General features: G+C 39.4%; 1 protein-coding gene across 1 annotated transcript in view; it reads left to right on the forward strand.

Annotated features, from left to right (window-relative positions):
- The first annotated feature begins 811 nt into the window (after positions 1–811).
- si:dkeyp-14d3.1 (transmembrane protein 132C) overlaps positions 812–25,988 on the forward strand; it is a 149,028-nt gene continuing 123,851 nt past the window's right edge. Inside the window, exon 1 of the mRNA XM_038704675.1 lies at positions 812–1,711. Within this exon, the coding sequence (XP_038560603.1) occupies positions 1,666–1,711 (46 nt within the window). The 5' untranslated portion in view covers positions 812–1,665. The remainder of the gene's footprint in view (positions 1,712–25,988) is intronic.

A 25,988-nucleotide genomic window follows, 5' to 3' on the forward strand; every position in this document is an offset into this window, starting at 1 on the left:
CAGCTAATTATTTCAACAAATGGCAAACATGATCATGGTCTCCAAGTCATATATGTACTGCATCAGAGCTCATATGGCCATAGAGTCATAGTGTGCTGATGGCAGTATTACCCATAATACACGGTTGTTGGACAACATGAGCTTGAACACACAACATTTGTCCTGAAAATGCAACAAGGACACTACAAACTCACTGTTGAACACCACTGAGCATCATGTAGTGAAGGATTGCAACTCTCTCAGGATAACATGGCAAAGGCAAGACATCATGCTTTCATCAAATAGTTTTTTTCCCCGCGTTCAGTGACTTTAATCACTGATTTCCAATTTCATCTTTGGGTTGTCCACAGTGTCATGTATTGTAAGTATTGCTTTCTCTCCTGCACCTCCACACCTGAGCATCTCTGTTCAGTTCATGCCCCATGCCACAAGGGGTCACTAGTGCCTGCCAAGTGGCGCAATCATGCAATCAATTGGACATGTTCGATAATAACTTTTGTAGTCATTCTTTATGTCCACATAAAGCAACGATGTAGGTGGGAAAGTATAAGGCATTTTATTAAGGAGGCAAAGATATGACTTTGGTAAAAACGCGTCCCAACAGTCATATCTGAGGATGAAATGTACTTAGTTTGGTTTGAATTTGAATTAATTTGATCAAAAATGTTTGATATAAATATTTTTGTTTATTCACACAACTACCTGTGCAAAATGATGTTGCTGGAGCAATGTGTGCTTGCCAGTTACTGTCACTCCTATTGGCTTTTTTCTCCCCTGCTTCTCTCGACGCGCATTGGACAGCTGACGATGCGTAAGCTCCACTGAAACTGTAGCCTGCAGCCTGTCTACATAAACATGGAAAGATGAAGGCTTGAAACCGGACTTTCGCACAATATGTGAACCACTTGGTGCCAACGTGTAATTAGTAGTGGCAGCTGAACAGTTGGCTCCGGGATCAGAGCTGTGCGCGCTCTGCTGTGGCTGCTGCGTGCTTCTGGAGTTGCGCTCAGGACTTCACGGAACGTTAAGGTTGCCTGGATATGGATGTATGCTGACCATGTTGCAATTAGAACTTCTTTACTTTTATTTATTCACCATAAATGATGCCAGGCGGGAACTGCTTTCATTCGTGTCCAAGTGTCGGACTCTACCCACTGCACAGCAGCCAACTTCAGGAGACTGGGCGTGCGGAGGATGCAGAGCAGACACACTGACCAACTGAGGACAAGGGATTGAAAACGTTTTCAGTTTTGGCTGTTTTTGGCGAATATTTTATGGGAGTTCATTGAGAATCATGAAGATGTATCACAACAGAAGTTTCACCCTGGGTTCAAGCATTTTACCAGGCATCTGAGCGTTTTTCTCTCCCAGAAATGCTTCAAAGAGTGAAGCAAAGCTGGGCGCAAGTATACTTTAGTTGTTGAATGTTCCAGACAACAACAAGTAGATAAGACAGTGGTGAGGCTTTCAAATTGTTTTTCACCCTCTAACATTTGCAAATGACTGAATGAAGCATGGTATTCTTTTTTACCAGAAAATATGTTTTTTCATAATTTTAAACTAACGATGCTGCAAGTAGGATTTTCTCTTTGAATTAAGCCATTTCGGCTTCTATCCAGTTTTTTTTTAGGGGGGATTCTTGTTTTCCTCACGACTGAAAGAAACATGTTGCATATCCTTGCGCTTCAGTCGGCGGTGTTACTTTTTGGAGGTAAGCACAGTTTCAGCCGATTTGCCTTCTAGTCCACTGTTTCAACTGAAGAATTCGGTTTTCTTACAAAGAATATGCATCCATACTTAAAGAAGTTGATCAGAAACTGTAGCACACATAGGCTATAGGACGAGTTCCTTGGCTTGCCAGGTATAAGGGTCAAATCAGAAACAAGGGACTCAGAGCACTGATATCCTGTGAGTCACTGCTTTAATTCATATCTGAATTTATATGCCATACAAATGACAACCAGTAGAGTTCATATCCGTTCATATTGCCTATACTATGTAGAAGAACCCACTGCAGCCAGTGATCAGTGGTTTTGCACCCATACACACCCAGGGCCGCTCTGGCCTTCAATAACATTTATCTCATGAATATTTCAATATGACAGGGGTTCTCCTGTGCCACAGAAGCATTGTGGCTTTAATACTTCTTGGCTTGTCAAGTTATTACATCAGAATTCATCTAACAGTCCATAATTATTTTATGGGAAAAGTTACAGAGACCTGCAGTGGTGAGAGATCTCCATAACTCAACATGACAATAACATTGACAATCACTGCATGTTAAAAAAAAACAAAACATTCTGGTTTTTGCAGGACTTCCCCTCTATCTATCTGAGTTCTTGCTAAAATGATGATAATGTAAATTAAATTTTCTCTGCACATGACAATGCAGCAGTCATATAATGCCACAAACAGGAGAGCAGCATGTACTTTGGCTGCCTGGCAGAAGCATAGATCTGAGGGCAGCTAGAGGTCTGGCTAATGAATCCCTACTCTCTTGTGGGGAAAGGCTTTAACCTGAACTGCTATTTAGAAAACGTATCCTGTCGACTGTTGTGAATAATGTCTACCTGACTTTAGCAGCTTTCTTTCTTATCAAACCGATGGAACTTGTCATGTTGTGTTTTTAAGCTTAATCTGTACAGTTTGGCAGCTGCAGATATCAACTGCAATGAAAAACATCTTTCTTATTCAGTGACCGTACATTGTTTGCCTTTTTTTGCCTTGAGTTATGGGAAAAATAAAATAAAGGTCTACATTGATTCCCTACAGAATTAAAGGTCATACATATCCAGAAAGTCACTGCTAAGCACTCTCAGCTCACAACGACATCTCACCCATCTATTGTGCACGTACACCTCGATGATGCTTCTTTCTCAAAGCTCAGAGGATGACTCTTATTTGACAGTCCCCCTATTATGAGTGCTGATTCACTGGCTTGAAGTGTATGGTAATGTTGTTTGCCATATGCCAAGGCCTTCTCAGTAACCATACACAGTATGATACTAATTGAGCATTGTGTGTCATAAAGCTGCAGGACACAGCTTCTCACTGTGAATAGTGATGAAAATTGATAACACACTCCAGGAAATGAGAGGATCAAATTCATGCTAGAAAAATGCCTGCACAGCATAATGAAGCCATAATTAGGAAGGGAAATCTTCTAGTATTCTGGCGTGACTGTGACTATACCCTTTGTTTGAAAACGCAGAATATTATCAGGGCAGAGAGTTACCAGAATTAAAATACTGGCAAAAAATCTGTTGAATAAAATGTCAGCGTGATAAAGTGAAGATAAAGACTAAAGGTCTTTTTCTGTTTTCAGAGAACTGGCTGTTTTTTAAATATTTTAAAAAGGCTGTCCTCGTATAAATTGAAGCCGCTGGGAGCGCTCCAGTGAGACACCTCACTGGGATTCCTGAGAGGAATATCCAATCTTCCCTCCCTTCGCCTTATCCTTGAGCTTAACAAGATCCAAAAAGGGATCAAGCAAGGATAGCCTTCAGTCTACATCTTTAAGTACTAAGCACACAGCCCATGCTGTCTCTTGTCTACGCTATGTGTATGTCCTCATGCCTCTAAATCCTCGTCAAGGGATTCAGCTTGTCCTGCAGGATATTATTTTTTATTTTTTGGGAACACCAACATTTTATTTACCCCAATGAGATTCCTGAGGGTTTTTCTCAGCAGAGAGTTTTTATTTGTAATTGTCTTCAGAAAGATCCACTGCTGTGGCCCTGCGCCCCAGTGGTGTGGCACACATCCAGCTTCTCTTCTTTTGCCCCTGGCAGCCCTTTAAGCCATGCAACTCGTGTCCTTGAGCAAGAAGTGAGAGGCAGAAGGGTGACATAGGCTACAGCATGCACAGAAAATGGCATGTTTTCAAAACTTACTGGAAGAGGAAATTAAATCAATACCCTAATAGATAGTTGTATAAGGTTATCTATGTAAGATTCACTGTGACTTCAGTTTAAAATCTCAGCTGTGGGAAAAACATTAATTTCCAGAAAGAGCGCATGATATTGATAGACTGATCATGTTTGTCTTCATGCTTTGCTATTTAAAATGGGTGTAGAATGTGTTTGCATACCATCGTCTGTTTCTGTCTCTTTAGTTTAGGTTGTGCAGGGTCAAACTGAAATGTAACTATGACTATAACGTTTTTGTTTTTTTTGTAGAATTAGAGACAGTCATCAGTCAACCAAGAGGTGTGATTTCATCAATGTTCTGGTAGATATTTTGATTTTGATTTTAATGTTTATTGCACTGGAAGATTTTAAATCAAGTCCAGGAAATTTCATTGTGTGAACTCCTGAGATTCAGTTTCAAACCTTTGACAGCTCATCAGTTATACTTGTATCAGAGGCATATGTCCGTTGAGATTTAAATGAGTCTCTGTCTTCAGAAAGCTTGCATTGGATAAAGACCTGTAATTCCATCTTGCTGGTTTGTTAGTGTTAACTCGGTTATGGTTTTTATTTACAGATCAGAGGACATGAAAAGAAAAAAAGAAATCCCTGGCTTGGTGTAACAAGGCTATCTTACAGCTGTGCTTTGAATACACTGTGGTGCACTTCAGAGATTTGTGACGGAAGACACTGATAAAAAGATGCCGATTTTTCCTTTCTCTCAAATCCAATTTAGCATGGCTTGGGTGTTTTCCATAGTGTCTCTTCATAGATGGAGAAAGGAAAAGAGAATCAAAGTGGCAGCACGGCTGAACTGGGTTTAAACTTCTCTGCTGTGTGATTACCAACCATCAAAAATGTTTTATGCCATATGTTTGTATATGCACCTTTGTTTGTTTAATGACCGTTTTATGAAAACAACAAGTAGGTGGACTCTCATCTAGATCCCTTGTACTGCTCTTTCATGCTCATTATACTTTAAGTGTGTGTGGGAGGCATGCATGTAGCTTTCCAATTCCAGAGTCAAACGAGGGTTTTTGACCCCATAAATTCATACAGCCTATCATCAGAGTAATATCCTGTAATGTTTCCACAAAGCACATCTGCCCTGTGTTAATTGGCACTTTATAACTGCCGCGATCTCACATTCAATTTAATCAAATTTCATGATTAGGAAGGTGAATAGAGGAAATCTGTGTAAAAGCTTTAAAGGGAGGGGTTGTGAATGTGTGTGACTGAGGCAGGGGTGGGGTCATTGTAATAATTGACTAACATGCTGATGCAGTGTTTGTGGGTTCTCTCATCAGTGGATAGTTGTGTCTGAACAAAAAACTTCCTCCTCATAAATCCATCGGGGAGTTTACAGCCAGACGATGTGCTCAACTAGGACACTAGATGTGGTGCAACAGGGGGAAAACTACAAGAGACCAGTGTAACCTGCCCCGAGTTGTACTGCACTACAAGCAGATGCGCTAACGAGGAGGCTAAAACCCATGGGCACTAGCGTCGGTCACCAGTGCGTCTCTTAAGGTGTCGGGGAGTGAGGTTTAGTCACTGCACAGCCTCGCTGGCCCACACCAGTAGCTCGCTTAAGACCGCACACTGTTTCAAACTTGAATAACGTAAAGAAATTAATTCATTGTTAATTATGAACTCTGGCTGCATTGGCCAATTTCAGTTTATTTAGAGCTCATATTTTAAAAAAACATGTCTCGTGTGGTAGAGTAAAATTAAAACAAGCCAAAGAGACTACAAATAGATCACCTAAGTCAGTGAGATTCATCCTCTGCAGGCCATGAAGAAGAAGAAGAGGCTAAATAGTTCACAATTTTGGCAGAAGAGATTTATGTGAATTTGAATATTGATGAAAATAAATAAAAACCCCCGCGACCCGATCCCGGATAAGCGAATGAAGATGGATGGATGGATGGAAGAAATAATAACAATGTTGAAAATAGAAATTATGTTTCCTAATTCTTGACAGCTTTCTAAATTTCAGTAAGCCACAGCAGCAGTTTTCTGGTCGTAATATTTCTGTAACACAAGAACTGACACTAAAACCCTGCAGTTCGTTGGTAGAGGTTTCAGCTTTTAAACATATGCCCCCTTGATGTATCCTCCTTTTTATTCTCACTGAGCTTTAATTCACGCAACGCAACTGTTAATAATATAATATACAGAACAATTTCAGCCCACTCATGATTTTAATGCTGCTGAGAAACTCCCTTACACAAGTTCTCCCACACACACTACTCAGACATCACCAGTGTTGGGATATGATGCTATGACCCCATGCACTTAGTGTCCTTATATCGTAACCTTTTTCTTTACTGTAAATGTTTGTGCTGCTTTTTATTTACAGCTGAATGTTTGTATTCTGCATGAAGGAGGAGGGAGGAAATAGATTTGCACTGTTTATTGTAATGAGAAAGCTACTGAATCATGGGATATTCCAAAAAACCCTCACTAGACTAAGGAGTGGATTAGGTTTTTATTACTTCAATACATTAATATAAAGTCATTAGCCCGGGAGCTTTCTCTGGAAACAAAAACTGCTAAGACAGCATCCTACAATATTAGATATTTATGTAATACATCCTGCATAAAGGCTTAAACGATGTGAATACACTCAAGAACCTCATATCCTGGTAACTTTGGGTTTTCTCTGCCAGCATAGATGTGAATAGGAGAAAAAAGAGCATCAACATTTGTGCTAAACATAACCAAAACATTTTTAAATCAACATAGTAAAATCAGCCTGTAAAGAATTATTCTGTATTGCAGGTATATTTTATGTTTCCAGCCAGTTGTAGCAGGCTTTTTATATTATACCTTTTCTTTAGCCGGGTCTTGCTTCCTTCCTCTCAGTAGAGATGAACCCATAACTCTCATTGGTAAAGCATTTTTGATTTGAGTAATCAGAGGCAGGTGGTTGGACAAAAGGCTGTCACTCCATCTGAGAGAGTTGAGCACTTGGTTGTATGCGGAGCTGTCGCTGTCTATCAGACGCATCAGAGCTTAATGCATTAGAGGCAATGATCTGACAGGTACATATTGTCAAGGCCCATTGACTTCTTTGTGGTGTGGCTGATTGATTGTCAAGATTATGTTAAAATGGGAGATGTGCGGCTCTTTGTGATTCAGAGTGGTGTGCTTATGCAGTAGAATGCTGAGCAGCAACCTTAAAACTACCATTGAATTTTAATTTGAAAATTTATTAGTTTTATCCCTGGAGCAGTCCGTTCTGTTTGTGAATAATCACCATTGTCTTCTCTAGCTGGAACAAGACCGAAGGGTTTGTTGTGCCCTCTCATCTGTGACAGCAAACCGATTGACGGCTGCATGAAGAATGGATTATGGTAGAGGGAAAGGTGCCTCTGACACAGCACATTTTATAATTTGAAACATAGAGCATTAGCCTAATATAAAACTCTTTTAGATATAAAAATAAATCACTATATGAAATCAACATATTTATTGTCAGCAAAGCAGCTTTAGGCTTTACTGTGTGACGTCACAGATTACAATTTCAGCTGTGTGGTGGCTCCATTTGACTGAAGTTTGTGTTCAAAATAATAACATTGTTATTCTCTTTGAATTATCAGATACTTACGTCTCTCTTGTTTTCTTTATCTGTATGACTATTAATATTGTTGTGATAATATTGCTTTACCAGAACAAATTATCAGCTATGCACATACACAGAACAACAAAGCACTAGATTATTAGTAATAAAAATATTGTACAATATCTGCTGCCATCCAAGCAAATAACTTAAAATCAACTAATCTAGATGTTTTAATTATAAACCGACGGGTCGATATTAGCTTTATGCAGATTTATTGGTATTGTTAGGCCAATAAATAATAAAATTAAAATAAATGCCCCAGTTACATACCTGTACTATTTTGTAGCTGTAAAATGTCCCGCACAGTACACATCATAATTCTTTTAATCTACATTAGGTGATAGGGTGCAGCGCAACAACCTGCAAAATAACACTGACATACTATCACCCTATAAAGTTAAAATTGCAAACTTGTTAGCAAACAGTAGCCTCACATCCAGGAGACATAGTGCAACATTAGCATTTATTTTGTATTTATTTTATTTTATATTCATGTTTTTAGGCCACCAGCAAATGTAAGTCCAATATTCACTCTCCTTTTAGCTCTGTTTTTCATCTCCACAAACTCCTGCGGAAAAAATATTAAGGTTCTAAATGCTCCAGTAAACAGTAAAGCTGTGGGCTGTAAAACCAAAACAATGAGCTAAAAGACGCTAAAATGTGAGAGCTGAGGAGAATTGCCCGGTCAGTTGTGTTAGGTCACTACAAGTGACCTCTTTCACATTACACATTGTCATTATCCATTGGTAATATAAAAGTATTGATTAGTACAGCTTTAATAAACAAATTAAAGGGATATTTATCCAAGATGTATTAGTCTGCTCATGGTGCGGGTTTAAGACCTATTTATTGATGGGCTGCAATGTATATATAATGTATACCATGACTACCTGGACTATTTCATTATACATACTGTAGGCTGTATATATCACATATCTCAGTAATAAAACCGTTTGGAATATGTTACATACATAATGTGCATTCAAAGTGGACCAACTGGGATGAAAGGGAGTTAAAATCACTTTTAAACGTGTTGTACTGATTATGGGAAGTGATTGTTCTTTGCTGCTTTGATTTTAAAGCCGATACTCAACAGAAATACCTCTTCAGAATAATCATTTGTTCAGTCACTACAACTCAGTTAAATGTAAATGGGCTGAAGTACAATTTGACCATTGGCTAGATGGTTCTTGGTGTAATTGGAATGCCACTGCATGTGTGCATCCCCAATCAGTCTTGACACAATCACCGGTTCCTAATCAGTGTGAAAGTAATGGCCACCTCAGAGTACAATCAGTGTACAAGTTAGTCTGGCAGGAGTGGCTTTAACTTAATGAACCCCCTCGAGTAAACTTACTGAGTCAGCTTGACTGTATTCATAGACAAAGAACACACAAGTCCTCTGACGCACATTAACTTTCTGGAACTAAAAAGCATTGTTTTGATATTGATTTATCCTGATCTTCAACTACATGTATAGCAAAGACATGTTTTCATGCTGTCATCTTGCCCTTGCTGTCCAGCAGCCTCCACTCCTCAGTTTTTGGCAGCCTGGAGTGTTCATGCTGTTTGTTTCTCTCATGCTAGGGGACAGTGAGCTGATGATGAGGGGGGGGGGATTAGATTTGTCCAGTCACAACATAGACAGTGTGGCAATGGTGAGTCATTGGCCCTGTGGTGCTCATTGTTGTCGCCTAGGCCGGGAGGGGCAGTGCTGGCAGTTAGCACATTCTGCTACAGTTCGTTCTGAACCACTATCTGCTCCTGCAGATTCTCCTCTTAACCCCCGAGGCCCTCAATTTTACACAAATTGGAAGGAGCCACACCAAGCTGAGACAGAATGACCCTAATGATAATGACGGGTCAGCTTAAAAATATTACAGTTTAATTCAAATTGGGTATAAAAAGCTTATAAGGATGTTAATGCAACACTGAATGCTGTCTTTCACACCTACTCAGAATTAGAATTTGGATAAATTAGATTATAATAATTTTTATTAGCCATGCTACTAGAATGATTGTATGAATGACAGTGTTGGCTGGTGTCTCGGTTTGTCCACCACTGTGGCTCAGACTGAAATATCCCATAAAATTTTGCACAGACATTCATGGTCCCCAAAGGATGAATCCTAATGACTTTGGTGATTCTCTGACTTTCATCTACCGCCAACAGCAGATCAAACGTTTCATTTATTCAGTGAAATATTGGCTCAAATTTTGTACAGACATTCATGGTGACATTCAGAGGATGAATCCTAATGACTAATGTGATCCCAGAGAGTAAAATGCCTCCACAAGTTTTGGATGGGTTGCCATGCAATTTGCTACAGAAATTCATGTTCCCCTCAGGACCATTTAGCGCCATCATCAGGTCAGATTTTTTATTTAATAATGGGAATAAACCAATAATCTTGCAGATGGAGCACAGAGAACAACCTACTGCTCAATGTCAGCATTTTAGGTAAAAGGCGGTAAAGGCACACCCCTGTGTACATCAGTGGAGCAGGTGAATAGTTTTAGGTGCTTGGGAATCAGCATCACAGAGAACATGTTCATCTCCCATCGCTACACTGGTAAAGAAAGCTCAGAAATGGCTGTAATTTTTAATGAAGCAAAAGAAAAGAGAGGAGCAATAGAAAGCATCCTAACTGGAAACATCACAAACCGGCATGGGTTGTGCACGGCCCAGGACAGGAGGACAACGGGTGATTAAAACTGCTCAGAAGATCATTGGTATGGTACAACCCTACGTTGTAAAACGATTAATAAAGCCATCTTGTACCTTAACATTATACCTGTTAACATCAACATGTTGGCATTGTTATTATGAGCATGTTAGCATATAGCACTTAGCTCAAAGAACCGCTGTTCCAAAGTACAGCCTCACCGAGCCACAGGCGTGACTTGTAGTCTTGTCATTTAGATTGAAATGAGCTTACAAAATGGCATACAAATACTCTACAATACAATACAAGAAAAAATAAGAATTAAAGTGAACATAGGGAATGAAGTGATAAAACAGTAATCACTTAGTACCCAAGGGTGCATTCTGGCATGTAATAGGTTAAAAGTCCAGAAACAAGTAACTGACTGTGTTTAAGGTGATGACTAAAACCTTAGAACTGACTCTGAATTTTATTGGTGGGAGACCAATGGTGGTTGTCTTTGCATGGCCTAGCAGTATAGTATAGATGGTAAAGGGTTGTATAGATTTGAATAACGATACAGCATAGAAGTCATATGGCAATGTTTATCCTTTAAATACCACATGTTGAAAACAATATTAAGATTTGATTTGAATGTTTTTTGGCTCAGAAATCGCTCTCAATTGATACACAAAAGTATAATGGAGGCCTTGATATGATTGCTCAGAGGACATGCTGACTATTCCCTTGTATGGTCCTGAGATAAGTGCAAACAAGCTGTTGGCAAGTGGTTCTTTGCCCTGCTGGGCTGAATTTGATTACCATTGCTGCCTTTTTTCATGCTGTTTTTGTGCATTCCGTAAGAACATTAAAGATGGTTGTGTGAAGGCCCATAATTAGATGTTCTGGGACTATAGCAACCGCTGAAATGTGATGTAATCTGCTCTACATCCTTAATTGCACATGCCATGTATAGCATGGCTAATTTAGCCAAGAAGAGTGAAGAAACCGCAAGCTTTTCCCCATTTAATACTCTCCAGCATCAATCCATATATGGCATTTCTCTGCCGGCATTTTTATAGCCTCTCTGGAACTAAACCAAACATATATCGCTTTGACAGAGGATGTGAATTTTATCACACAAACAGTGCTGCCCTGCATTCGTGAAGTAAGCATGACCGCTTCAACAATATCCATGCCAGAGGACAGGGGAAGCAGTGAGAAAAAGTAGAGCGTGAGAAGGATAAAGGACCTATAAAACAACTAAGCATGTCATGTGGGGTACTTATCTGGTCTTTTCAGAGAAGGAAGACAGGGCGGTTCATCCAAAGAAATATTCAGTAGCTGACCTGCATTTTGACAAGGCAACTTTTGTCCGAATGAGAAATATGTCTGAAATCTACTGTGAGCTGACCAGCAGAGAGAGGTGGGTTGATCTGTGAGACAGTGTAGCCTCCTGTGAATGAAGACAGATGAGAAGAGAAGAATCTCTCTCTGTTCGTGTGATATGGCACAGTAAACATGAGCTCACCTCTGAGACAAAGACTAAGAAACAGACATAGTACACATCCTCTCAAACAAAAGCATTCAAAATACATAAAACCTGAAAGTGAAGAATGTAGCAGAATTCTGTGAATTATTTGATAAGGAATCTGGAGTTGCACACAATTTCACAGAGGGAACTAGGAATAGAACTTTTGAATTATTTTTGGTATATCTCTTCGTGTTGTAAGAAATTGAGCTTTGCTTTAACAACTGGGCAGCAGCAATACAGAGATAACCAGTAAATGGTATAACTGAACCTGTGTAGCCATGTTTTACACATTCCGGTTGGAAATTCCCTTACTACTGTCAGGCTATTGCATCTAAAAAGAAAATGTTCTTGGAGGTCAAAATCATGTTGTTGGATCTTCTATTTCTCAAATATGAAGAGATCTTTAAGTAATACGTTTAATTAAGATATTACTGTCTTCTCTTGTGAGTGGTAGGCATACAGATTTTATTATTATTATTATTATTATTAATAATAATAATAATAACAATAACAATAATAATGATACTAATAATAACAGGCCTAGTAATGTTTTACACTTGAAAGTAACCTCAGCTCTCTTACAGAGACTGAGCAACTCCACTGGAGCAGTATGAAGTTGATAAGGAATACAGTAGGTGATAACATACTCTTCCACATTATTCCAGAGTATTTATTTACTGTTTTTCAGTTTAATGACAGAGCTTGTGGAATGTGGAGACATCCCGGACTGCCAGAGATCATTGTTAACAATAGCAATACTGCCACACATCACATTATACACAAGTTTTTTGGGAATTGGCTCAATATTTCTCGAGGGAGAACGCTGCACATGCAAGGTGAGGGTCATGTCACTGACAGAAGTAGCACTACCACTAGCATGCTAAATTGCTAGCAAATGGACAAAATCTTCAAAACATGTTAGATAAATGTCAAAATTGAATGTCATAGAAGCGTCTCTATATATAGCGTAGAGGTATAAAATAAATTGTAGTTCGTCTGTCTCTTAAAGGAGACCTATTATACTGCTTTTCCAGTCCTATATTGTAGTTCTGTATGGCAGCTTTGCATGATAATGACAAAAATAATTCTCTGTCTTATACTGACTCTTCATGTAGGCCTTCATTTCAGCCTCTGAAACAAGCTGTAGATGCTTCTCTCTCTTAAATGTGGCTTCTCTCCCGCAAAGCCCACTGTCTTCTGACTGGCCAAGACCTGAAAAGCATGTTACCAGGCGGTTGTTGTCGCTGAGTGGTACAGACAGACTGAGCGTTGCTGTGCCGTTGCTGTGCAGAGCAAATGACCATGTATGGAATATTGGCTCTGTGTGGCTCCGTATGTCATCAAACTGAGCCGTTGGTAGAAAAAGCAGTTCAAAACAGGAGGAAATCTGAGGTTTTGGCTCACAGGGATTTCTTTTAAATACTTTAACCTCATTATTTGAATCTTTGACCATGTTTATCATGAACATCCAACATTGTAACATTGTAGATAAGTCATAAAATGGCAAGCTAGGTTTAATGGCTTAATTATGGGTTAATTAATGTGCCAAGACTACCTTACTTGTCCTTTCCTTTTTCACAGCAAGCGCAAGGCATTCGTAATATTGGCTGCCCCCTCCATTCTCTGCTTTTCACAGGGGTTCACTCTAACATTAGTTAGCCAGGAAAAACAATGGTGCTTTAGTTTGGCCTATTGAGGATTCACTCAAACAGTGAGTTGTTTTTAAAGCCTACAGCGCAGCTCTAATCTCTCGTCCAACAAATGTTTGTAGAACTAAAGTTATAATTAGCTTCCTTACGTATTTTCTCAACACATTAAAAATCCCACGTCTGTATAGCTGGCAGAAGAGGAAGTTTTATAGGATTTCTATAGACCATTTTGCTGTAGTGTGTAGAGTGAGTTGCTGTCGATCACTGAAATAAAGGTCAGCTTGGCAGCTGGACAGAAAGGCTTTGAAAACAAAATGTGCTTTGCTGCATTGCTAGTTGGGAATATTTCTTTAAAACTAAAAGATTTTGTCAGTGGTGTGAAAGCACATTGCTTTTCCCTCAGATCTAGTCTGAAATAGAAACATTTATCTCCCCTTGCTTTAATAGCTTTCTTTGCCTGACCCAAAATAGATCTACTTGTTCATGGAGTTAGTTCCCGCTCTGACAGGTTTTAGGTTAAACTGCAGATTTAAAGCCAGTCCATCTGGAGCCGCAATAAAATCTCTTTTCAGCAGGCAACAACACAGTGTGGGTTGAAAGGACGTTCCTTTAGAGGGAAAGAGAACATCATATTTGTATCCAAGGATTAAAAAATTTAAAATATATATTGCTTGGCATCACACTGACCTTGTATGTATTGATGTACACACAGCCCACGGGAGATTGAAACACCGCAAAACCATCATATTACTAAGAGAATAAATGTAGATCTTGATTAGTGCATGTGAGTACTTTCCCTAGATTTAGAGGCTCAATATATCTTTAGTGTTTATATCTATGTTTTTTTTTCTTTTGTCCCTCAGGTACATTTTAGTGCAGTATGTGCACCAAAGCAAAACGGCACCTTAACCTGTTTTCAAAAGTGAAAAGAGTACAGGGAGACATCTGCTGAGTGCAACATCAACTATGCCTATTATATAGTCACTACAGTCCTAAAATAATGAGGAAGGATAATGAGGAAACACATAATTCACAAGTGTGTTGTTAAAAGGAATATATCAACATTACTATGTTGCTATGTGGTGATAGGTCTTTGTCACAGTAGGCCATTGTAGTTATTGTAGTTTTAACTAGTTGTACAATAAAAAGAAAGTATTAGACACCTCTTTGGTTAATTAGTACTAAACATAAAGTTCAAAATGCTGATGGGAATGCCATTATTTTTGCAGGTAAAGTATGGGGCAAATTAAAATTTTGACATGATGATGGCACTGCATGAAAGTGTCAGACAATCATCAAAGTCAGGGAGATCCATCCCTTTGGGACCATGGAAGCCTGTACCAAAGTTGATGGTAATCCATCCCACCATTTTCCTCAGCACCAAAAAGATAAACCTCATGGTGTCAATAGAGGAAAAGCCAGGGGATCACCAACTCATCTGGAGACATCATCTGGGGAACATAACTTTCTGTACAAAATTTCATGGCAATACAATAGTTAGATAGATAGTAGAGATATTTCAGTCTTCATCAAATCTCAGATGGAGTTTCACACAAGCAGTTGCATGTACCAACAATGCAGATGGTTCAAGGCAATCCACTGTTTGATGTGGACTCATGCTTACAAATCCAAGCAAATGTTTGTCTTTCTGTATTCGTATGAATTGACGTGCTCAAATGTTTTTGCAGTCCTTGTTTATTAACCACAAACACCCAACAGCTGTTATTCCCGTAGGGTGACAGTTCATAGACAGTTCAACCGCAGCTACAACAACACACAAGTGCGACTGTGTGTCTGTTTGACTGGCAGCTCAGGCAGACTGATTTTATAACTTTCCAGAAACACTTTTAATAGTTTCACAAAAATTCCACCATTTCATTTACTTTCTGCTGCTTTCTGAAAATGAATGAAATTTCATAACTCGTAATTTATTGCTCACGTTGAAACATTCAGTCCTGTTTGCTCCACCTGGAGTGAATCTACACCTGTTTCTCACCTTTCACATCTTTCTATTGATGTTTAATATATTTGTTCCGCCTCCAAATTTTGCTTGGCAATTTATCTGAATGCACCATTCAGTTTCAGATGAAGCCATCCGTATTCAGCATTTGAACTCTAACTGTACTGCAAAGTATTATCCGATCGAGGTAAAATATCAGCATAATTATTGTCTGATCATGAGCAATGACCCTTGGTCTGGTGCAGTAGAATACAACAAGAGAAAGCTTAGAAAATAACTCAGAGAAAAGTCTGTTCTAGATTCATAAACACTGCCTAGCCAAGACTTGCAGTGAGGCTGCATTTATAGGGATTCAGCCTTGTCAGGAGAGCTCCAGGTAGAATTTATCATCCTATATGTGGGTGACCTTGGGGAGAGGTTTACCTGTAGATTTGGTTGAGGGAGCAGGGTTGGATAAGGAGGCACTTAGGCATGCAGAGACACTTTCATTTACTAGCTCTGTTTTTCACACCTTGCTATAAATAAAGGGATTTGGGGGAAACACTTCCCTCTGTACTGACTATATAAACTGATTTAATTAACTTTTACGGATTTTACGGCTATCATCCACCCAGGTTCCTCAGCAAACCCTCTAAAGCCTCATGTCTGTATAGTAACTACAAAGCTACATTTTTTGAGTTATGTTATGTTCATTGGGTTTGTAAAAGTTTTTATTGACGTGTCTTGACCCTAGCAGGAGAAAAACATATTATGGCTGGATTCACACCCACTTTCATTATGAGATTCTGCCACCTATTCCTCATAGTCATCAGACAGGCACAGTATTTCATTTTCAAGCTGCAAAATAACAAACAGGCGTCGCCATCCATAATCAATCTGCTTCGCTTGGGTTGGATGTTCACTCAATTAGATTGTCTTTGGCTCCTTGATTTCTTGGTGATCACACTTAAAACGGGAACTATGATATGTTTTAAGAACATAGAAAAGTAAATTGCAGTAAGAGATGTGAATTTCTATTTTCAGTGATTCACTGATTGTTATCAAAAGTCATGTAATCCTCCTCTATAATCCTATTTGCTGTGTAATAGTACAATTTCTAATCTAACTGAGCTGTCATTTGTAGGTGGTCAATAAGTCCTGGGTGGATTTGTGTCCATTTGTTCCTCTGTCTTAACAGAGCTCCCTCACCATTAAATGTCCCTCTGTACTCACAAAGAGGCCGACTGACTCTGCCCCGCGAATGCCTCTGTATTTAGCCTGATTTACGATATCGTTTTGCAATAAAGGCCTGTGCGAGGGGAAGGGATTCATTAAGGAGTCCAGTTTATGTTTTAGAGAAGTCCGGAGGGGCCACGGGAATACTGATTGGCACACAGACATGTGCTTGTCTCATCCTCCGAACCCAAGCCAAAAGCTCTCAGCCCCTTTCCCCTCCAGCCATGTGCACTGGATGGCACAAAGGCGGTGTTGTTCTCTGCCCGCAGGATGCCCAGGGCCCTTGCCACTCAGTCTGCAGTCTCATGCTGTGATAACACTGTTCCAGATATATCAGGCCTCCTCACAGCACCTGGAGGCCCTTCTCAGCAACCCTTAATGGCATCCCCACTGACCCTCCCAGCCACTAACAGCAGCGCCTATTTGGGTTCATCTTTTCTATCCACAGCTTTACCAAACAGGCATTGCAGTGTTTACTCTTCATCGGTCGATACTCTTTAATCCCAGAGATGATGCTTTCTCTCATGAACTTAAAATAGCTCTTCCTTCTCCCCAGTGGAGCCACAGGCCCATTACTCTTTATTAGCTCTTAAATGTGGCCATCCATTAGAGGCGAGGCAACAACATCCCCAGCAGGTCCCTCAATAGCCTGCCAGCAAACACACACACACATAGACTAATTTAAACTGACCCTTAATCAAGAGCAATTATTGTGCATTGAACTCAGCTCATCTCAAAGATAAAGAGTCACCTCTGTAGCATGTTCCCTGTGAAGACTCCCAAACTTTTTATTGTGGCCCTACCTCCCTCCTGCATGATTCTTACTTATCAGCTAGGCGGACTCCACAGACCTGTATCTGCCTGAATGATTTCTTTTCTATGGAGGCTGGCATGAAGTAATACCATACTGTGTCATGATATTGATTCTTTTTCCAGTCCCTCTTTCTCGAATTTCTCGCTGGCTCAAAAACATAAATCATCTGCAAATGATCCTTGAAGGAAATATTGTAATTATTATTCTTGACGCATGGTCACAAATTCAATAGACCTCATTAATTGAACATGGTGAGAAATATGATGTAGGTAATTCAATGGGACTAGAGAGCTTTCTTTCATTCTTCATGTTTAAGGCGGTTCTGTTTGGCATTCATGGCAAAACTCAGAATGTTTCAGGGTCAAGATGAGGGTCAAAGGGAATGTAATTGTAAACCTCGACAAAGAGCATTTCTTTGTCAGCTTGGCAATAAGATTTGCTGTTTCCGGTAGAAAACCACATTTATGGTCAATGTCAGAAAACCCTTTTGTATGTGATCCTTGTGTAAGAGATTATTGAAAACTGGAAATCAAGTGCACAGTAACACGTTTTCTCTAAAAGTTTGTTCATTGTTGCTTACCATCTACTTTTGCTGCTTCCTATTGCTCTTTCTGTCTTTGTTCCTTATTTATGGTGTGTCTTGACTTGTGTGATGAAGCAGAAAGACAGGCAACCAACGAGCTAGCCAACCGAGCAGCAATTCACTTCTGTGTCCACCCATATTATTACAGTCAGGAGTGGGTAGCAGGAACACGGCCTCTCCTTCCCTGGTGTCCTCTATTGTGGCTGTTCATTTACTCAGCCTCTGCAAATCTGAAGGCTGCTATTCGCTCCGCCAGTCCCATTCCTGCTCTACATATCCCAGTGTGGAGCCCCAGTGGTATGATGAGTGAGCCCGTATGAGGCTGTGTATAGATGGGGTGCTGGTTGGCTAGTTAGCAGTCACCTGGGACCTGCCTTTCTCCCTTGCACACCTCTACACAGCTGTGTCTGACTGGTAACCTCAGAAACTGGAAAGTGTAAATTGGCTGTGTGTGCAAAATTGGCATCAGATGTTTTTAAGTGACAACCAAACTAATTGGAAGTGAAACAATTCTAAGGCTATTACATGCTGGATGCTTGGATACTGCCTTAGAAACTAGATTACACATAAAACAGACCAGTGCTGACATAGATTGAAAATTTCTTCGATGAGACTAAGATTGTCTTCCACTGAGCTGGGTTAAGGCCAGAACTAAAGTCTACACGTGATAATTCCCAGGGTGCCTTCATCAAAATACATCTTGCTCAATGCTAATATGCTGATGTTTAGCAGATATATTTACCATGCTCACCATCTTAGTTTAGTGTGTTAGCGTGATAACAGGTGCTCATTAGCACTAAACAAAAAGTAGAGCTAAAGCTCATGGGAATGTCTTTAGTTTTGCAGGTATTTTGTCATAAAGTATTAGAGAAATTATATGTTTTACCTGATGATGGTGCTAGATGGAAAACTGTTAAGGGATCACCAGAATTGGTAGAATTCTTCCTGATAGACACAAATGTCTGAATAATGAGAATTCTTCCAATAATAATAATAACAACTTCTTGGTGGCACCAGAGGAAAGGTCAGGGGAGATCCAAAGTCAGTAGGATACATCAACTGGGAACTGTGGATTTATGTGGATGTGAGAATCCTTCACTTGATGAGGGAAAACTTTGACCTGCTGGTTGTGCTAGATATAAAGTCAGATCACCAATGTTATAAGGATTCACACTCTGGGCACCTTGGATATCTGTACCAAATTAATGGCAATCCATTCAATAGCCATCGATTCATTTCACTAAAACTCAAAAGAGTCAACCTCCTTTTGACGCCGGAGGAAAGGTTAAAGGATCTCCAAAGTCATTAGGATTCTTCCTCCAGGCACCATGCATGTACAGAATTTCATGAAAATCCATTTAAAAGTTGTTGAGAGATTTCAGTCTGCGGCAAAGTGGTGGGCTGACGAATATTGCCATCCATAGAGCTGTACCTGTCTAAAAATGACTACTACTTAGGTACAGGAAGACACAGAGTGCTTTCATAATGCACATTGACCAATAACATTTAACCTGTTGGAAACTGCCACCTTTTTGCAGGAAAAACGCATAAAATGACTTACCTAAAATGAATCAGGAATAACTCCTCAACCATTTGGCCTAGATGCATAATTCTGGTCTCCTTTGAAAGGTCAGAAGCTAATAATATAAATTGTAAATTAACATATTTATTTTACCATTGCAGGCTAAATGGAGATGCAATAAAAAAAATTTCATCCTCGCTTGGTAAAAAAGCTATATTTTAAATGCAATAAACCATCAAAAACCATCATCAAATGGATTATAATGCAAGTGAATATCTTTTAATACACCTAGACTGCAACTTTAACAACAATACAACAGTTATCATACGATTCTTAAAAAATATACCAGGTGAATGTTATGTATTTAACAATATTTAATTGTAAACTTTTATTGGAAGTTATCTTTAAAACCCTATTTATGTCCATAAAACCACGTTCCAAAAAATTAAGTTTCCAAAGCGGCGCTTCTCCTCTGCAGAAAAAGGTGAGAGAAGGCAGGCACAGCTCCCAGGTATTGCACAGTAACCAAGATGGTGCCCGGAGATATATTTAGAAACAAATCAGCTGATTTTGGGCTGAAAGTAAGTCAGTGGTTGGAATTACATATGTAAATTGTCGCATTTGTTGTTACTGTTATCCAGCTAATTAGTCTGTAATTTTGTAATAATTTGTAAATTTGAGTGATGTGAGCTATACAGCTGATCTCAGGGGGAGATTAGCTTTGGTTTGAGAGGTTGGACATGAGGATACACTGTAATTAGAGATAACTGGATGCTTATAACTGTGTTTGGATAAAAATGGTTTTGTGTGGTTTTGAGCTTCTAGCTGAGCCTCCTAGCTTCACAGAGGTGTGTAACATGGATCAGGTGATGCTATACCAGTTGTAGACATGAATTTCTCAATCTGCATTTTGCATGAAAATCACATGCTGCCAGGGGCATCAGAGCTCAAGGAACCATCCATCGTGAACAGCTTATCCTGCGTACAGAGTCATGGGGGGCCGCCAGCTTACATTGGGTGAAAGGCGGGGTACACCCTGGACAGGTTGCCAGTCCATCGCAGGGCCACACATAGACAAACAACCACTCATATTCACACCTAAGGAAACATTTAGAGACACCAATTAACCTTCTTGCTGTGAGGCGACAGTGCTAACCACTGTACCACAGTGGTTAGCACTGTCCACACCACTGCCCAGCTTCAACAGCGTTTCCATATAGAAATAGAGGGAAAAACCCTTTTTATTAAATTGGAGATGAATAAAGAGATTCAAACATTTGAATTTATCTGTCTCAGCATAATGCTTTCTATCCTTTTACAATTTAATACCACACAGTAGGAACATTTAATTATACATGATGTGGATCATAAAGTGTATGCTGAAATAGACATTTTTCTCAGTTGAATTATCATTATTTTTTTTGTCTTTGCATTTCTCTGCCAGCTGAAAGTTATGTGTATGCCTCAGATTTTCCTTTGAAGAAATATGATTAGCAAATTTATTCCTCATTTAAACTTCACACTGTTAACTTACTATTACTATCACACGGCTCATACAGTGACAGTTATTTGGAGGTTGACATAAAAGTTGTTTATCGATCTGACGTGGTGGTGGCAGCTGATGAAAACTAGTGCGAAATACATTTTGATGGGTGACTACTAATGTTAGGCTACTTGAAATATGTAATCAATGACTCATTACATATCACTCACAAACAGTGTAATTACATTACAACATAAGTAATTACATTAGTCTTTACTTGACTTTTGTTATCCAGCACCTGTAGCTCTATCACAAATTCTGTATTTAACACATAGGGATTATGGTTTAACAAGGAGTCAGCTCACATTTTGGAGGCCATCACTGCCCTTTTCTTTCTGAACAAATGAGATATAATGTGTTAATTAGTGGGCTTAGATTCTGGTAGGTGCATTTTGTTAGCTTTACAGAAAGCCCGGTTAGCCGTTCCCCCCTTTTTTTCAGTCTGCTATGTGAAGATAGTCGGCTGCTTTCTGTAGCTTCATATATACTGTTCAGACATGAGAGTGGTATCAGTTCTCTCTTCTAGATAGAGCGGGTGTATTTGCCTTAATTATGTTTCCTGAAATATCCAAATATTCCTTTTACACAGATAATTCTGCTGCACACTAAAGTTATAGTGGTATAGCAATACTGCTAATTTACAGTGCATACTGTATCCAGCATGAAGTGAAAACTGACCTAAAGGACCATGATCAGAGTAAATTCTGTGCAGTTCTAAGGGTAATATTGGACACTTGTACACGCCACTGGATCTACCTGAAAAGTTGTGATAATGTCACTCAAATATCTAGTTGTCCGGTGTCTGTAGCAAAGCCGTGAAAGTGGATCTAGTGGGGCGAAAGTTAAGATTAAGATTAAGATATACTTTATTAATCCCCGAGGGGAAACTCAGTGTTTTCACTCTGTTATTATTATGTTAGTATTTTACACACAGGCCTGAAAGACACACACATGCACAAATAGGACCCATAGCAACACACGGCGAGATGTCAGAGTGAGGGGGCTGCCACTCAGTGCGGGCCCACACAGCTTCCAAAAGAATGAAAGAATGACAGGAGTGCATATAGTAAAATTCTCTCAGGGTGTCCAGATATCAGAAATACAAAGAACTACTAGAGTTTAAAAAGTAGGTTTGTACTGTGTTTTCAATTTCTCCTCCCTAGAACAAAGGAGGGAGTGATTCATCTTGAAATAGCTTTGTATGATTTATTAATTCCAATCCACACACACGCTTGCTGATTCTGATTATGGTGGATCTTGGATTGGAGATTTCCAGGCTCTATTTGGCTTGCGATAGGATTATTTTGCAGTTTATTAATTCAGTGTCAGTTTTCAGGAGCTGGTCCTAAACAAGGTTTGCATGCTTATGCTGACGTTAGGTGAACTCGCTCTCAACTGGCACTATCACACTGAATACACTGAACAGTGTGCCTGCATTTAGCTACGATTACAGCTCGCTGATTTCTCTTAATTAAAAACAAAGCATGGATTTAAAAAATGTTAAGGATAGTTTTACATATAAGTAATTATTATACAGAATGTATGTTCTGCTACTTGTCACAGTAACTGCTGGGGGCAGACATACCAAAATCCTTATTTGTACTGGATTTTTATGTTTTCTGTTCCATTTCCTCCTTTCCACTAGAATAGCTACTCATTTTATTAAGAGATGACTGCGATATTAGGTTTTGTTTGTACTCAAGATGTGCCTCGTTGCTTTCCTGTAAATAGTATTCAAATAAGTCCTTTTATAGGTAATGTGACAAAACCCTCTCTTTCTTGAGCAAGGTTTCCCTTCACAGGTGTTTATTAAGCTCTTCCACTTGCTTTTGTGTTGCACTTGTATTTACAAATAGTTAGAGCCTTCATTTTAGTATCGTTCTTGTTTTTCTAGTTTGCTTGTATCTAATATTATCAGAGCAGCATTGCAGAGATTCAACAAACCATCCAACCAACCTCATAATTTGTAAATATACATTCTGAACAGTGGATCTTTTGGTCCTTGTAAAGGAGTATTTGCAGTATTATATTATTCTAACAAAAACTTAACAGGCATTTGTTTAATGGTTTAAATAAGGAGTGAACAGTAATTTATTAGACATCCCAGCTTTTGTGTGTAAGCACATTTTAATGCTTTTATATCGGTGGTGAAGACAATAAATCCCTTTTTAAGACAGAGAATAAGCTGGGCAGTCCTGTGGAGAGAGCACTTTGCTTTCACTTCACTTGAGACATGAGGGCGGCTCAGACATGAGAGTGAGAGTAACATTACTACCCAGGAACCAGAGTATGACTTTGTTCCTGACTGTTTTCTCTTGCTGGACTATCAAGCTTTTCATTTGTCAGTAGCCTGACGCCACGTATACAACAGTGCCGCTTGCCAACATACAACATAAAGCTCCTGCTTGTTCAGGAAAAACACAAATTGCTCTGTGGTGCTCTGCTGCTCAGAAGTCTGTGTTTCCTGTCCTAAAGACAATATCTCAATCTACTCATTTTCTCAGAAGCAGCTACCTGATGCTTTAAATAGGACTGATGCTGCACCATGTGTTGGAGCATGCCTGCACCCCTGCATCCCTCAGTGGGACAGCAGCACTGAGGTCAGCAGGGGCAACATGAATCACAAATCCCTGTCTGATTTTCAAATTGTCAGGACATTGATTTACATGGGTGATTAGAGGAAAGAAATCCTCTGGCAGCTAGCATGAAGATGGGAGTATGGTGGGAGTGTAATCACACAGCAGATTGCTCTTGAGAAGAAGGTCAGAGCCCACTCTTATTGTGATTAAAACCTTTTTATTATGTGGGCTGTGATTTTGCTCAACCAGTGGAGCCATATAACAGAGGAGTCTGTACTGCAAACTTGTTCTTTTAAATTGGAGGGCAAAACTGCACATCACATGCTTGATTGTAATTATGATTAAGGTTTTTGTTGATTTGATAAGCAGACATGCCAGTTGTCTGTACATCTAAACATGATCGATAACATGTCTTCCTTGTGTTGGAACATTTGCAGAGCATGTAAAACTGATAATTTCAGAATTTCCTAATAGTTGGGTGACATATGTGAGGGATTTGTAAGGCAGATCTGGAGACAGGGCTGGGTATCATTTACATTTTTTCATAATATGGCTGATATGATGTTTTTTTTAAATATACAACTGTTTTTCTTCAAAAGCTTGTTTTAGTTGATCAAAAGAAGCAATGGTTCTCATTTGTAAAATGTTGCATAAAAACATGTAGACATACAGTAGAAGAGCCTTAAATAAATTATATGGGTTCAGTCAGAAACTATTTGATCAAAGATTCATAAACAAGATTACAAATTTGAGCAGTCAGTAGTTTTGAGACATGGTGTGGACCCATTTCGTTCAGGTAGCAAAAAGGTGTTGAGGTTCAATCAAGGTTGGATTAGCAACTGGGCAAATCAGGCAGCCACCCTGGGCACCAGACAGCCAGGGGCCTCAAAAGTCGGACTTTTCTTGCATTTCAATGGCTTTTGGTCATGGGCGTCACAGTGGTCCGGTGTATAGTGCTGTGGCCTCACAGCAAGAATGTCGCTGGTTGAAACTGTGGTTTCCCCGGCCTTCCTGTGTGGAGTTTGCATGTTCTCCAGTGTCTGCGTGGGTTCTCTCCAGGTGCTCCGGCTTCCTCCCACCGTCCAAACACATGCGGCCTAGGTTGATAGGTGACGCTAAAATTGTCCGTAGGTGTGAGTGTGCCTGGTTGTTTGTCTAGATGTGGCCCTGCGATGGATTGCCTTTCTGCCTTTTTCCCGATGTCAGCTGGGATTGGCTCAAGCCCCCCCGCGACCCTGTACGCAGGATAAGCAGTTGACGATGATGGATGGGTTTTGGTTATTCGATTAACTGCAATGAAAATCTTATGAAATTTACACCACTAAATATTTCACAAAGGCTTTGGCTCAGAGTTTCAATTGACGAAACATTTAACACAAAATTGTATACTCTTAATTTTGGCCTCAGAATCTCTCATAGAACAAAAAATGAAAACATTTATAGAGTTACACCAGTTTTTCACTGCTTAAAATGGCTTTCGCTCACTACTAGCTCCTAGTTTAGGACAGACTGTACAAAGTGCCAAGTGAGTGATTACAGTTTTTCTCAGTTGCTTTGGTACATTTCTCAGATCAGAATTGAAATTCTCAAAACTAATTGTTCAACCTCCACATCATCAGTTAAAATACTTTATTCATATCCTTTGCCTACGGACCATAAACAAAGTAAGAGTAGACAACAACAACATCACAATAGCAACACTCAGACCATTCACCCACAATACCATAAATACACAGTGAGCAGTAATATATATATATATTTAAAACAAATGTTGTTTTCCCCTGAGAATGGAATAATTAATTTTCTCGTGATCAAGAGATAACGGACTGTAGCTGAATACGGGGGCTGGCAGGTGCGTTTCTTTAGGATAATTTCAAAGCAATTACCAGTGTCACTGGTAGTGTTAGTTAGTTAGTTTGATTCCGGTTCTTGTTGACTTTCTTTTTCTTCTTTTGTGTGTTATTTATTATCCTCGTCAGCAAAATTGTTGTGAAGAGATTGAGGGGAATCACACATTTCCCAACGGCTATTTCAAAGGTTCCGAAAGCTGAAATGTGTAACGTTACATGGATTCCCCTGAATGAGAAGGAATTTCCTCTGCCTGGGAATGATGGGGAAATGAAAAGTCCATACATTGATGGATGTGGACCAAACGCTGGAACGAGTCCAGCACGTGCTTTACAGTAATGTGAGCATGTGATACAGTCTTTTCATAAGAACTTTGTTGAAGAGGATTAATGAAAAATATAAAAAAGATTGAACACACAACTTTAAGACCATAAGTCCTGTGCTCCACCAAGTGAGCTAACCAATGATACAGTTTGTCTCAGTCGCTTTGGTGCATTTCTCAGATCAGAATTGAAATTCTCAAAAGTAATTGTTCAACCTCCGCATCATCTTGTCACTTG

The sequence above is a fragment of the Micropterus salmoides genome, unplaced genomic scaffold (genome assembly GCF_014851395.1).
Source record: "Micropterus salmoides isolate LMB-PRFRI ecotype aquatic unplaced genomic scaffold, ASM1485139v1 Ms_hic_scaffold_7, whole genome shotgun sequence".
NCBI lineage: Eukaryota > Metazoa > Chordata > Actinopteri > Centrarchiformes > Centrarchidae > Micropterus > Micropterus salmoides.